Source organism: Tetrao urogallus, assembly GCF_951394365.1.
Source record: "Tetrao urogallus genome assembly, chromosome: 1".
In the NCBI taxonomy this organism is placed as follows: Eukaryota; Metazoa; Chordata; class Aves; order Galliformes; family Phasianidae; genus Tetrao; species Tetrao urogallus.
The window spans coordinates 23,291,573-23,306,948 of record NC_136813.1 but is presented as its reverse complement, the minus strand read 5'-3'; the positions used below and the strand labels follow the sequence as shown (position 1 = coordinate 23,306,948).

Genomic DNA, 15,376 nt, shown 5'->3' with positions numbered 1-15,376 from the left:
TGAATTAATGTTTGGGGAAAATATATGATGGGAAGTTGTTCATCTGGTGGGAATCGCTTCAGCTCTGTCGAAGGCGATGGAGCTGTACCGATCTGTCCACGCTGAGCAGTTCCCCTTAGGAATTCTGAACAATGTTAAGAGATCTCATGTACAAACAAGGGCTTGGTTCCGCTCTGTTTTGAGCTGATGGCAAAAACGTGATGGACTTCAAGGTGGGAAGGATAAGAACTTATGCACAAAGTATATACACACAGACAAAGCATTAATCATGAAGTTGAAATGGCATTATTTGGACAAGATCAGACCTTTGTCTCCTTGTGAGCTGCACTGTTCTGCAGTGTAATTAAGTGTACAATATTATTTGCTTTTTGTTGCTGTTGTTGAAATCAGTGAAATGGTTAACATTCACTATCCACTGTGAAAATTGCTTTTCAACTTCTAAAACAATTCAGGGACAGTGCGTTATATTTGGTTATTTTCCCTTAAAGTTTTCCCTAAAATTTTCACAGTCTGTAACATGAAAACTCTGAGGAATTAAAATTGTGAACATGAATGTGTACTGTAAGAAGGGATACATCATATTACATCTCCTTGAAGAACACATAGGTTGAGATTTTGGGGGGCTTAAAAACTGAAATAAAAAATATTGTTTGCCTTTACAGCTTTATATTTCACCCAGCAATGTGAACTTTATGTAGTTCGGTATGTTACGGAAAATGTTTTTGGACTCTAAAAGTTAAAATGAATTAACAGTCACAGAGAAGAGAACATCTGATCAACCCAAATTGCTAGTTCTGTCAAAAGTTGTAGATGGACAAAAAATCGTTACGGTGCTAAATTGCCTCATCACCTGATGAATGCTTGGATTAATGTTGTCTGTGCTATCTTGTATCCAGTTTGTGGTATGCAGCCTACTGCAAGATTGCTCTTAGTTTAATCTTCACTTTCAGTTCATCCGTTAGTGATGGCATGAGATCTTGCACCTCTTGAATGATAAAGAGAAAAATAACCTTATGTTACTCAGCCAGCAGTGGTTTTACAGTGGATAAAAGCAAGCAATGATTGTTGCACTCTTCTGAAATGAGTGGGATGCCTCCCGGGCAAATGCCTCTGTTCAACAACTGTCATTCTGAGCTGTGTTTGCCGTAGTAAGCCACCTTTGGGCTGGCTTCTTTTGCCTGTTTGACAGTGCACCTGATTTTTTGGGTGCCCTATCTCCCCACCAAAGTCAGTGGCTATGTAGATACATGGGTTGTGTACGCACAGTTGATAGAAGGGTTAAAAACACACACAGTGCACGCATACACATTTGTATGGATTTTAAGTGTCTGTATTTCTGCATGTTCATTATATTCAAATTTGCTTAAATTAACCCTCAACAGTAAAGTATGAAAAAAGATATATTGTTTTCAGCGTGTACTTGTTGTCTGATGTTATATGAGGTAAATAGTTTGTGGTTTGCCCTGCAATACAGTGTTTTGGGATTTGAGCTGTAGTGAAAGAGGAGCTACCAATGTTTGTGCTAAGGTCTCTTTGTTTTGTTAGTTGCACTATGATCTTGTAAATACTGGCACATTTCCAACATAAGCTTAAGATTTTACAAAGTTATGCATACAATTATTTTTTTTAAGAAAAGTGCTTGGATATTTGCTTTTGAAAATATACCATTTTTTTGTATTGATGTGATGCAGGAAACCAAAAAGATAGCTGTTGATTTATCAGCAAGAAAAAAAAAAAAAAGGTAAAACTTGCAAAAATAAATGCGGATGAATGTTTTATTTCATATAATAACAGCAGAAGAAAGTCACCTTCACTTTTGTGCCATTGTTTCATCATACTGTGTTGTACTTGTGTTTCATATTTGACCATGTCATCCCGGTTGCAATTGGTTGTTTCGCTAGATTTAACATTACTGTAGATTATTGTAAGTGATGTAATAAATATATTTAAAAAATACACACTGCTCAGTGAGTTTATTTTGGAAACATGATTAACAGGCTTTAAAAAAAGACTTACCCTTGGTTTTGCATGTTCATATTGGATTGGCGTTGCCCATCTGACAGTTCAAATAGTCTAAGCATATGGGATTCATGCATTCTGATGGGTTCCTTTTAATGGTAGACACCTTTGGTGCTTTTTTAAATAACAAACTCTGGGCCCTGGCATGTAGATGTAAGAGATCCTTCAAGGAAGAAACTTTTTTTAGTGGGTCTTTTGGAGACAGTAAATGTATCTGCTTTGAATTGTGTATGGGTAAGTTTGCGTGAATGTGATGGGGTTAGGTTTGAAGTATTAAGTGGGAAACCAGCATACTGTATCCAAAACAGGGCACCAGCTCCTGCTGACAGCTGAGCTGTATGAGCACTCCTCTAAGTAATACAAAAATAGGCCTGTAAAAAGCTAAGAGTACTGAAACACACTCACTGTGATTAATATAAGTTCCTTGCTTTGTTGATGCAGCTTCCCACTCTTTAAAATATATATACTCATATGTTTATGTATATATATATTCATTTATTTAAAATGTTAATAAATTTTGTTTGGTGGGGGCAGTGGAAGAGATCTTACAATTTCTGACACGTTGTCCTGCCAGTCTGCCAATGACATCCAGACACTCTCCTTGAGGGATCTGTGGGCCCAATACAAATTCTACTTCTGAAACCCTCCTGCTTACTATTAAATAAGTCTGCCAAAAAAGTCATACAGACACAGAAAGGAAAAAGCGCCATAGAAGGGAGGAATACTGGAAGCAAACAAGTTTCTGTCTATCAAATGACAGTTAAGAATATCAGGAGAGTTTTCAGAATACGCTTCAAACAGTTACCAAAAAAAAAAAAAAAAGAAAAAAAAAAAGTGGTGATTGTGCTATGTCCTTGATTAAGTGCAAAAAAATAAGAACCTCCTTTTGACTGCAGTTTGAATTTTTCTAGTATTTTCAAGTGGGAAATTGTACCTATGTAGAGCTTTAGAAAAGGAAAAAATAATCCTTCACGTTGCACTACAGCACACGGAACTTTCATATTAACCACAGTATGGACTCAAGAATTCTGGATCAACTTCCAATACCTGAATATGATACATACATTGTTTTTAGATCATCTTTTTTTTTTCTTGAGAATACCAAAGCTTGAGCGAGCCTACAGTCTGAATTACAGCTTCACTTTGAAAGCAGCTGTTAGGAACTATCAGAGGTTAGATGCAAGTTTACCTCCAAATACCAAATAGAGAACTGGTCCCTCGATCCCTTGAAGAAGAGAAACGAGCTCATGAGTGATTATTACTTTGGCTGTTCACATTTATTGCTTTTGCAAGCTGCGTAAATCCTGAATTGCATAAGTGAAAAAGTTATCATTTTCCTATGTAAGATCTCTTTTAAATCAACTGTCTATCAGTACAGTGCCGGATATGGAACTGTGGATAAGTAGCAAATTAGTGTATATTTTTTAAATGTTCCTTTCCAGATGAAGCAGTTCACAAATTAATGTGGATCTTCTGTGTCAGTTTAGTGCAGCATCTCAATTTGCAAAGAAAACCATTTCGTCATTTTTCTTACTATGTAAGGAATTCCATTGGCTTCTCATCTTTCAGCAAGAAGATTGAGGATTTGATGTTTCTCCATGAAGAATTTTTTTGCTAGCCCTGCAGTGATTACATGAAAACTTTTTTCCCCCTCTCAACTGGCTGGCCAAAAAATGTAAGCAATTAAACAAAGGAAAATCAGAAACATTTTTTGCTGGATAGAGTTGGGAGATGCTAGAATTTCAGTGTAACCCTTTGCTTCTCCCTGAATCAACCAGTAAAAAAACTGAGTTTGTCTCTCAAAATTTATATCTGGATGTTTTTCTACACCAACTTAACTCTGTTTAACCTTTTGTATTCTGGAGCGGTACTGGTTTGTTGTATTACTTTTTGCTTACCACAGCTGCATATTACAGGAATGTGGGTAGTCTAAAGTCCTACCTGCTCTGTACTGCTGTCTTTATTTTACTGTTAGCCATGATGATCTTAGGCTAAGGAGCTGCCTGTGTCAGGAATTCATGACAGCTGCCTTGCAAAGTCTATTGATAACCTGACTGAACACTAGGATGGGTTCCAAAAGAGGTGAGCTTGGTTGCTCAGCTGCTTTTTGTTTTTTTGTCTTTGATTTTATTTATCCTTACTGATTTGAACTTTTAGCTTAAGCATACTGACACACATAGCTTTTTCTCTTCCCAGGTTTTTTTAATTCTGTAGAGTTCTTGGGAATAGGGAAAAACTTAGGAAGCGCTGTTTAAACACATCAATAATTCCCTTAGCCTGGGCCTCATTCCTGAATGTAGACATTTTTTACTAATTTTAATCTTCATTAATGTCATTACTAAAAGAGCATAACTCTGCATGAGTTCCAAACGGAGCTTTACACCTGTGTGAATTTCTGTTACTCACGTTTCATCCAGATGCTTCCTTCGTGCCGTGAAAATACAAAGGAATCTATTGTTGGGAGAGCTTGTAGGCTCCATATGTGCTAATAAAGGTTTTGAGAGGTTTGGAAAATATAATGCAGTGTTTGGTTTTTAAGATTCAGGAATCTGAATTGCATAATCAAACTTCCTTAGGCATGCTTGTTTAAGTTTCCTTTTGTAATTGCTGATTGTGATAGTCCACAAGAATGATTCCTGCTGTTGAGCTGAAATGTGGTTTTGAGATTAATTTAGGACAAAGGTGAGTATGGGGAGAGAAAAATTGCAATAACATTTATTTTACTGCCTTTTTTCATGGATTTAGCACAGTTTCCACTGAGATACAAGCTATTCACAAAACAGTTGCTAAATAAATCTCCCAGTGAGACATGGATGAAACTCTAGAGCTCTAATGTTTCCATTCACATCAATGAGATGTGTGGTGTGTTGGCCATCTGTTATATAAACCCGAATAGGATCTGAAATCCTTACACCAAAGACCTGATTTTTTTATGCCATCGCTTTTATGGAGGTGTGCCATAAAACTGAGCATGTGCTGGCAACCTGTGCAAATGCACCCCTTTAAATCTGTGTAAAAGCGATGACATTTCAAGCACCTCAGCATGTCTTAAAATTAAAACAGCTAATTGCATTAAGGTCTGTGTGTTGAAGAGATTATACCATTGCCTAGAGTTTGTTTTTTCCCCCCATCTGTAATATCCCTAATGGGGTCCACAGCTGTGAGAGCAGCAGCATGTACGACAGACTGCCGCACGATTGGCAAGCCAACTGGAAGGAACACCAAGACCCACAAGGATTGCTGGACCCGGAGGGCTTTCAGCTTGTGAGAACAACGAGCTAATTAAAGTCTAAATAAACGAAATGTCCTTCTAGCTTAAGTAAAGATAAATAAATAAGTGCCTGTGTGTTGTTCCAGGGGGCTGAATAAAGACTAAAATACTCGTGTGTCACGTATACCTCTCAACGTCTTTTAATTGTGAAAGGTCCACGAGTACACTGCTGAGTGTATGCAAATGTACAGTTCATGCTTTCTTTCCCTCTGTTGTTTTAATAGGAGGGGTTCAGCAAAGGTAATAAAATATATGCTTTCTGTATGTTTTTCACTTAGTTTAAAACTGAAGTTTCAGAAACCCAGTGTGTATATTTATCTGCTGCCTTAGCTGCTGTGCCCTTGCTATGGGTGGGCTGTGCTGCTCACACACTTGTGCTTGCACACAGCTCCCACTAAAGGTGCTCTGTGCTTTGTTTGCAGACCAGTGGTAGAGTGTATGCACTCAGTTCTGTCATTTTAGCATACCCACCCTAATGGAGTGATGCAAACATAGCATCAATAATAATTTAAAAAAAAAAAAAGAAATAGGGGTACTTGAGAACTGATCTCAAACTGATGATTTATTTTCTTTAAATTTTCCTTGAACGCATGTTTGCTAAATGTGGGCTAAACACATATTTAGGAAGCTATAGCTAAGATACCTCGAAGTGTGTTTAATTATTTCATTTGTGTATAGGCCATTAAGAGTGTTTGTTGCAAGCACAACACTTGCTGAAGTGCTTTCCTGAAATGGGCGCTAGAAGGAATCTCATTGCAGAAGGACTGCAGTTGCAGTTCTAAGCTAAACCAGAGCGTGAGGATCCTTGAGAAATTAGGTCCCCAAATAGAAATCTGGCTCTCTGTAGGTGCCTGTTCTGGGAAAACGTGGCCACCAAGTTATGTCCAGGTTTTAACATCTCCCATTCTTATAAAACAGAACATTGAATATGAGAATCTGTAAGGAAACATCGAATTGCCAAAGAAAGCTGCAGAGGGGTACAGGCAGCAGTGCTGAACCTAACATCGACTGGAAAATGTAATTTCACCATTTAAAATGCAGAATCTGAATAGAATGCTTTGAGAATCTTTTGTGTGGTACCCTTTAAATGTCAAGTTTCATTCCTGATTGTGTATGCAACAAATACTGAACATTGTAATTCCTTTAGGAAAATGCTGTGGAGTGGAAAAAAGAAGTAAGAAATTGGATGTCTGGTCTATGAAAGCAAACTGAAACAGCAAAATGAGTAGAAAAAACATGTTTCTTCTGCTAATTTTACAAGCAGGAGTGTAAAGTAAACAATTCTCTGTGATTACGTGTATAGAAACAATGAAGTTCAAGTGTGACTTCTCCAACTCTGAGAGTTCATAGCATTTTCCTGCTTCCTTGATCCTCATCTGCTCATTTATTCATAAATGAACCAGAGGTAAGTTGTTACTGAGATGTGTGGTGGAATTTAACGCAGGAATATCACAGACGTAAACATGTCCTAATCATGAGACGAGGGCTGCTGTGTCTTAGTGAACTGCATAAAACCAGTCTGTTGTCAGGAGGAAGCAGAAGTAGTCCAAAAAGTGATTAATGCAATTTTTGATTCCAGTCAAAGGTCAGAAGAAGTGCTTGGATGGATGAAAAGAAGGAGCTGGGCTTGATTAAAAGTTAAAAAAAAAGAAAAAAGAAAAAAAAAGAAAAACAGGCCAAGAATCTTTTAGTAGATGGGCTGCGCAAGCTCTGAGGATTATTTAGTGAAAAATAGGCTGAGTCCAGTCTTTGTCTAAATCATCTGACCTTAATCTACTGCGGGAGAAATTAGAAGTAAGTCTTTTCAAATGATCTCAGCACACTGGCCAGCTTCTAGCACTGCTAACTCATTCACCCTGGCTCCGTGCTCTGCAAATTACTCAGCTGCTGCAGTTAGTTGTTCTTGCCGCAGTTGTCTGCTGTGCTCTGCAACAGCTTATGGGATGGGTCTGAAGGAGCTGTGTTACGTTTGTAAAGTGGATTGACACTCTGATTTGGGCATTTAGATACCCTGCAAACCTAGACGCTGTTCTGTGACGTTAGCTGCATGTGGTACAGGCTACGGTTTGTGTAATAGAGTGCAGTGCCCTGTAATCTTTCAGCACACAAACTGTGTGAACCCAAGAAAGTTTTAGCCTTGGAAATCCCCTAAATATTTCTAACTCAATTTGCAACTCAAGCACCTAAGAAATGCTTCTTTTTTCTTTAACTTTAAAGCACTGTGGTAATATTTGTGATTGTTATGCAGCACAGGATAAAAATTAGGGATGACATCAAGTCCATCTTGTGTCTGTGTATAGTTTCATCCATCCAGATATGTGATGAAGCAGTCTTCCCGAGTTACATAGCTAGATGTTGTAGTAACTGATGGACAGAAAGAGCTTCACTCGTGTGATGCTGCCTGCTGTATTTCTGTCATCCAGCCGGGGGGTCGAGATCACCTGGAGGCAGAAGAGACCTTCCTCCCCCCATTAGTTGTATAGCAAACTTAGACACTCAGTGCACAAAGGCTTAACGCCAACACGCAGACTCATGCCTCAAGATGACTATATCCAATCACTTTATTTTCAGAAAATCAAACATTATAATATATATTATATTTTATTTTATATATATAATATATAATTTATTTTCTCCATAAATTTTTGTAATGATTTTTCCTTTCTAGAACACGATTAGAGAGGACTTCAGCAGAAAGGGATTTGCAAAATGAGAAATTGTTCCTGTAACAAAAAGCCAGCTTCAATTGAAACAGATGTTTGTTCTTTGGTGCCTGCTAGGTTAATGATTGCTGATAAAACACTTCCCTGCCTGCAGAGGGCACACAGCTCCTCAGTTTTCCCCACAAAAAAAATGTGTGTAGAGTAGGGAGAATCTAACGATCAACACAAAAGCATTGCCACACAGAATGAATTGGGGAGGCCTACACTTCAATGGGGCACCAAAGGTGTAATTTCAGTGGAAAAACTGGACAAATGTCTGCATATCACTCTGCAAAAGTAAATGGATACTTTACTTACAGAACACCTGGGACACGCTGTGGGTATCGGTGCTCCTTAACAATCATCTGTTTTGATTTGTGTCTCTCCATTTCCAGAGCTCCCAACACAGTGGCTCCTCTACCTCATTAGCATCCACCAAAGTTTGCAGCTCTATGGATGAAAATGATGGACCTGCAGAAGGTAACATTTGAAGGCTGACATTTCAAAGCAGTCAATGTAGTGATAACAGCAGCTGTGTAGGAAATGAGTCATCCTTCCTGCCGGAGAAAGTGGGAGCATCACAGGCTGGATGACTCCCAGTTAGGAGGCTTGTCAGCCTTGACAGCAGTTCAGGTTCACTCCAGACCACATCTGATCTGAACATCCCTGTTCAGAGGTGTTTCTGGTACAGGATACTCTAGTTCCGCAGGTGACACAGTGCTGACTGGCTTCTTTCACTTTGCTTTTGTCTCATCTGTCATTGTTCTAAAGAGCATATGGTGATCCTGGGCCTTTGCTGAGCAATGGCCGGTCCCTTAGAGCTTTGACCAAGCTGGATGAGGCACAGTGGATGCTCTAGTATTGCCAGTTCACATGCACTTACAAGTGTGTATGGTGTTGTCTGACAGTAAGTCTTCATGCTGCCTGTGAGCAAACTCAGCCCCTATATGACATTCACTTTTAATACTAAACTGGAACAAACAGCAGAAAAATACATAGTTAAGAGGCTTCAGGAATGTAAATTCAAGTCACATTTCTGAGTTGTTGTTTTTTTTTTTGTACGTTGTGGTATTTATATAGTAGCTTGTATCAGCTGCAATTTACTGCCAGCTTTTAGAGGCATGTTAGGTATTTGTAACACGCTATTTCAAATACATTTTAAAATAATAGTACATGAATGAGCACTAAAACACATGAAACTACAAACTTTTCTTATGCTCAGGCACTGCGTAATGCAATTTTACCTAAACATCTGGTGCCCAGGTTGCATGTGAGGTAGTATTATTGAGAACATTTGTTTAAAACCTAAATATTTAATATTGGGGGAGGGGAAGAACTAGCACTTAGCACATGAGGAGTTTTATGGATGTCTCAGTTTACAGGATGTAATAAAATAAGTGCTTGAGTGTTGGACTTCTTTGGTACATATATTTAATCATGCTGTGTCAAGGAGTTCCAAACCTTTTTGGAGGCTGGTCTGCGCTTGTGCAGTTCACAGAGGCCTTTTCATAATTAAAAAAATACAATTTTGGTTTTGTCCTGGGGGCATGGGGAATGGTAAACTATGTAACATTGGAATGGTGGTATGTTTGAGCCCCCAGAAGTCTTATTTTTCCTTACTGTATCTGTGTGAAACCTGTTGAGTATATACAATGTCAGCAGCATGGTTTCACTGTACAGTAAGTGAGATACTGACTCTGAATGGTTTCCAGGCTCCTAAACCGTAGCCTTAAAACGTATGTTATGTGCAACATCTGTGTTTCCTTCACTAACAATAAAAATGTACTAATGATTCTTTCAGAAGTGTTGGAGGAAGGTTTCCAGGTTCCAGCATCGATAGCAGAACGATATAAAGTTGGAAGGACTATAGGAGATGGAAATTTTGCTATTGTGAAGGAGTGTATAGAAAGGTGAGAAGGATAATTCGCTTATTACTGTAAAAGCAATCATTAATGTCATGCCTTTTCTAGATCATGTCTTAATTCGTAGAATATAGGACGTGTGGAATAAGGTAATGTCTCAATACCAGATGGAAAAACGAGACTAATGCTCTCTCATGTGAAAACAGAGTGAGTCCAAGGAGAATCTATAAATTCAAATTTTTGTGGGTTTTGTGTTTTTTTTTTCAACTGCACACAACATAATTTTACCAGTTCTTTGTGTTATATTTTTCCTGCTTCACTGAAATAACATCTTTTCTTGCACAATATCTTTGCAACTTGCCATTTGTGGTAGGCCAGTGAAAAAATTACATGTAGGAGCATTCTGTAAAGATGTTAGGAAGCTTTGTGTGCAATTTAGTGGCTATGGAAAGCACAAAAAGATGGCTTCAGAATCACCTACTGTGACATCTGATGCTGAAGAGTAACCTCTTCCATGTCTTTCTTTGGTAGAATGTGCATCTAATCTCCTTGTTTTGTAGTGAGATCAGCATCTAATTTCTTCAGTGCTCTTCAGTTAGAAGGGGAGAACAGTTGCCCTTGAAGACAAACAGACTAATTTTAAACATCCACGCTAAGTTAGAGAAGTCACAAGACTCTTCTAATGTCTGTGTTGCTGAAGGTGGCCAGGTTGACCATCTCAGGTGTCAGATACTAAATTTGTTCAGATGAATCTTGCCCACTGTCTTTGAACTGAGTCAAACCACCATTTCGAGTCTAAAAAAAAGAAGAGAACAAAAGACAGAACTGCAGGTGCTTCTTGATGGTATTGTTAAATAAAGAGATAACTTGGGGTTAAAAAGCCAGAAAATAGATGTACCTGAAGCGATTTTAAGATTATTCATGTTAGATGGTAGCAATGCAGAAAAAAAAAAACCAAAAACCCACCCACCCACAAAACGACTGGAGCTGGAAATGTATGAAAGAAAGAACAATAGAGATGTTGAGTTCTGATAATAAAATTCCATGAATGAAATGTTATGTCCTCTATTATCATATCATAGACTTACAGAAGTCTGTAACCTCTCCTTTGGGCTAGATGAAAATCCTTTTGCCACAAATGTGATTTTAATCCTAGAGAGTAAGTCAAGGATAGATCTTATGGCAGATGATGATAAATTACCTTGGCTTGGAAAAGACAGATCCCAGTCTGTACATGAAAGTGTCTAGCTAGTTGGAGATTGTTAAGGTAGCTCTCAGGGGAGAGGGAAGAGTATCATCCCACAGTGTGCTTGTGGGACTAGCCAAGGCTCTTGTGAGGCTTTTAGAGCTCTTTCAGAGTGTGATCCTGGAGGAGCTGCTTGTGCAGAGAGCCATAGCTACTCATATTAAACTCCAGGGTCTGAGGGCTGAGCTGGAGAACTAACATGGAAACCTGAGGGAAACAGGGCAAAACAGTATGAAAGCAAGAAAGCACAGTACAGCCTTACGGATTGAAAAAGAAGCATGGGTGAAAATGTATCATTAAGAAAAGAGAAAAGGGCAAAATAAAAATAAAGTACTGACTGAGAGAATGAGTTTACATGATGGAGTAGTACTTTGTGGTTTTGATACAGCTGAAAATGTTGATTGTGCTGAGGCAGTTCAAATGGTCTAGTGTGCCTCACCACCATTTCTCAAGTTGAGAGAAGAGATGAACAATACTAAACACAGGTCCCACTACAGTTAAAAATAACATTAATTATAATGTCCTAGAGAGCTAAAAGGAAAGCTGTTCCCTGTCTTCCTGTGTATCGTCCAAGTCCCTGGAGTATCCAGTAACATGATATATCTAGTGGGTGTATGTTAAACTAGCCCAATTACTCAAATAAATAGTGCAGTTCCCAAATAAATACTCTTATTGTCTCCAAGCCATACCATTCTACAGTTCGCATATATATCAGAGAGATACAATTCTGAAAGAGCTTGAAAGTCAAAGCAAAATAGATTTCTGTTAGTTTTCACTTCTAAAGCAGAATACACTTGCTTGTGTGGAAGGTGAAATTCAAGGCTCAGAGAATAAATTAAAGTCAGTATGTGTAAAACAATTTCAAAAGCATTCTTCACAGTCTTTCTAAGCAACAAACACCTCACTTCAACATCTGATTTGCCCATCACTTGTAGAACCAGAACTGATGGGGTGATACTTGGGATAGAGGTCTTTTCCACTTTTTGCTGTTGTACAGTTCCTGTGTGCATTAGACTTCAAAGGAATAGCACTGTGAGGTGTTAAGCAAGTACAAATGAGTCTTGTTATGCATCTCCACTGATCCCATGGATATGCCTTCTCCATAGCTGTGTGAGCTGGTTGGCCACTCCACCCCTTGAAATGCATTCAAAGGCATTTTCTTCCTGCCGTGAACGATTCAAACAGAAATCAAAAATGATCTTCAAAATATTGTGTCGATTTCTATGTGCCGTTCCACGCATCTTTTTGGTCCTGGATGTGCACGCACATACACCATCATAAATAATGCACTCACAAAAGTAACGAAGATAGATTTTTGCCTCTCGCACAATGGAAATTTCTGTGAACTTTGAGCCTTTCAGCAAAAGGCTGAAACACTGGGGAGTGTGCCCCAGAGCCTTTCTAAGAACTGTAGGCCCAATGCTACGCACTGTGCTAATGCTGTGCTTCCAGACTCTAGTCCAGTGGTAACGTGTTTCGTGCTTCATGTGCACTTTTTTATTGTTTAGCTTAAGTAATAGGTGAGAGGTGATATGATACGCCCATTTCACTTGGCTTTCTGGCACTGCCATGCATGTTTTTTGGCAGATCTGTAAGTTATGGAGGTTCCTGGGCTGCTGACAGCCTGTGGCTCTGCAGCTTTTAGGGGAAAGGATTTGCATTATCTTCACTTTAATTTCATTTTTACTAAAACAGAGAGCAGTCAGAGTTGTCAACTGCTCATTATATATCTGCTCCATCGTATGCGCAATTTGTCCTGTGGTGTTTTCATATGTGTTCATTTTTAACTTTCAGATACTTCCAAATTCTGACATTTCCTCACTAGCTCATATTTCTCAGTGTTTGTGAGTACATGTAGTCTCTGATGGCCAACAAAAACCATCAATTTCCTTTCCCGTGACAGAAAGGAAGCATTCCTAGGGCAACCAAGGAGTTTGAAAGACACTCCTACTGAAAGAGAGAGTATTTTATCTGAATTTGGACAGCAGATATCTTAATTTCTAATATTACTTCTGCTACCTCCTTTCATTGCCCAGAAATAGTGCAGATAGCTCTGTGTGTCCTTTCTCTGAGTTGGTGTGTAGCCACTGAGCACCAACACATGGAATTAAGACCTCTAGTAGGGAAGTACAAAAGTTTTATTTTTTCTTTGCTCAAACCATGTTGTATTCCTTTTCCAAGGAACAGCAGCATCCACTGTGATTCTTTTTGCAGTCATTTTATTGGCGTCTCAGTCTATAGACTGTCTTTGCTCTCCCGCTGACCTCAAAACTTGAATATCTAGCTACCATACGTTTGTTTTTTTATGCTCTTTGCTACTGTCTTCATGGCCCTTAGTGCCTACATCACCATCAGAAGATACCTCCATGTTTAAATATGGCAATGAAAATGCCCAGTCATTTTGGTAATGCAATACTTCCAGCCAGGACTCATTTTGCCTGTCCTGCCTGACAAGCGGTGCACAATTTCATACCTATTCAATTCTCCATTTAAATTCCATATCAGTTTAATGAATTAATTATCAATTTAACCTTTTTTTTTTTTTTTAATTAAAAAGTCATGGAATCAGGGAATGGTTGAATGGTTTTGATTGGAAGGTACCTTACAAATCATCCAATTCCACTCCCCTTCCCATGGGCAGGGACAGTACCCACCAGAGCAGATTTTCCAAAGTCCCATCCAGCCTGGAGGGGACTCCAGAGATGGAGCATTCACAGCTTCTCTAGGCAGTCTGTGCCAGTGCCTCATCGCCCTTGTAATGAAGAATTTCTTCCTAATGTCTAATCTAAATCTCCTCTCTTTTAGTTTAAAGCCACTAACCTTTGCTTTATCACTGTACTGCCTGATAAATATAATCTCATCATCTTGGGAGGTCATTTTTTAATTTATTTTTTGGTCCAAACATGCACCTAAGTGCAATGTAAATAGACTTATGCAAACTGTTTTGACTTTTATTACAAAAGGGTTTCAGTAACAGCTTTTCCCCATTGCCCATTCTTCATTTAACCTCATAGTAAAACTAGATATTGTGAACAGAACTTCTTCTTTTCAAACTTACAGCCTTACATTAGGTTTATAACTTGATAAAGAAATGAAAATTGATTCTATGAACTTGTCTATAAGCTTCATTTTCTATGCTAGTATTCTATAATAAATATGCATGTAATAGCAATAAATATTACAAAGTTTCCAAAAAATACCACCCAAAAGGAAATTGGATCTTAATCTGAATCAATTCTCTATAATGTCTTATTGTCACCAGAACCTTTCATATTCTGTTTCATTAACATCATATTTAACTCTGCTAGATAACATATTTACTGAATACATTATTGCAAGGATTTTTATCTTAGCAGTTATGAGTGCAGATGTACAAAGTGAAAAATCAAGTATTTTCTGCACTCATATGTTTTGCTTAATGCAGAACCAAACCTTCCATTTTTGAGAAGGCTGAGATCTCTAAATAATATTAAGTTTTATACAAAACTGCAGAAGAAAAATCAGAAACCACTGTAAAATGAAAAAAAGAAGATTTTGCTTCAAAATATTGAAATGTCTATATGTCAAAAAAAATCAAATCTGAGCTTCATTTTTTGATAAAACAACTACTTGAACAAAATTCTAGCCTAGGCCTAGTGATTAATAATGTGCTCAAATGACAGATAAAAGCTTGACTTTGAAAAATATGCAGTGATTGAACGTAACTTTTTTTTCTTTTCTCTTTCCTCAGATCAACCGGTAGGGAGTATGCTCTGAAGATAATCAAAAAAAGTAAATGCAGAGGAAAAGTAAGTGAAAATTTTGAATGAGACCAAAACTTTTTTTTTTTTTTTTTTTTTTTTTTTTTTTAAAGAAACATTTTATGAGAGATTGGTTTGGGAAACTGTTCATATTTATCTTCTTCCTGGCAAGAGTTACAATCTTCTTGGCTCAATCCTTTGCCAGCCAGCCATCTTGAGACCCTTGGAGTATCAGTATAAAAGACTTGAAGGTGCCTTTCAAGATGCATGTGTTGATTTAATTCGATTGGTTGTGCCTGGGTGCACTCACTCCTCTCACTCTTGACCTCTGTAATTATGTCTGCTACCTTTCTTAATCCCAGATACTACAGAAAACAGCAGAATAATAATACTAATTGTAAAAACATCAGTCAGTATCAGTGGGCTAATTAAACTGATGTCGGCTTTATAAAAAATGAATTTATTACATTTTAGAATTTTATAACAAAAAAATTACCTGAAAAAATGCAATCATATTACTAGCGGAATGGTTTTGC

The 15,376-nt window shown here is 38.0% G+C and overlaps 1 protein-coding gene across 2 annotated transcripts in view; it reads left to right on the top strand.

Annotated features, from left to right (window-relative positions):
• Positions 1-15,376, top strand: part of DCLK1 (doublecortin like kinase 1) — a gene marked incomplete at both ends in the record, with an annotated part of 222,557 nt that overhangs the window by 170,263 nt on the left and 36,918 nt on the right. For both annotated transcript variants that reach the window (XM_079534602.1, XM_079534603.1), the window contains 3 exons: positions 8,388-8,472; positions 9,794-9,902; positions 14,831-14,888. In XM_079534602.1, coding sequence (XP_079390728.1) covers positions 8,388-8,472; positions 9,794-9,902; positions 14,831-14,888 — 252 coding nt within the window. The remainder of the gene's footprint in view (positions 1-8,387; positions 8,473-9,793; positions 9,903-14,830; positions 14,889-15,376) is intronic.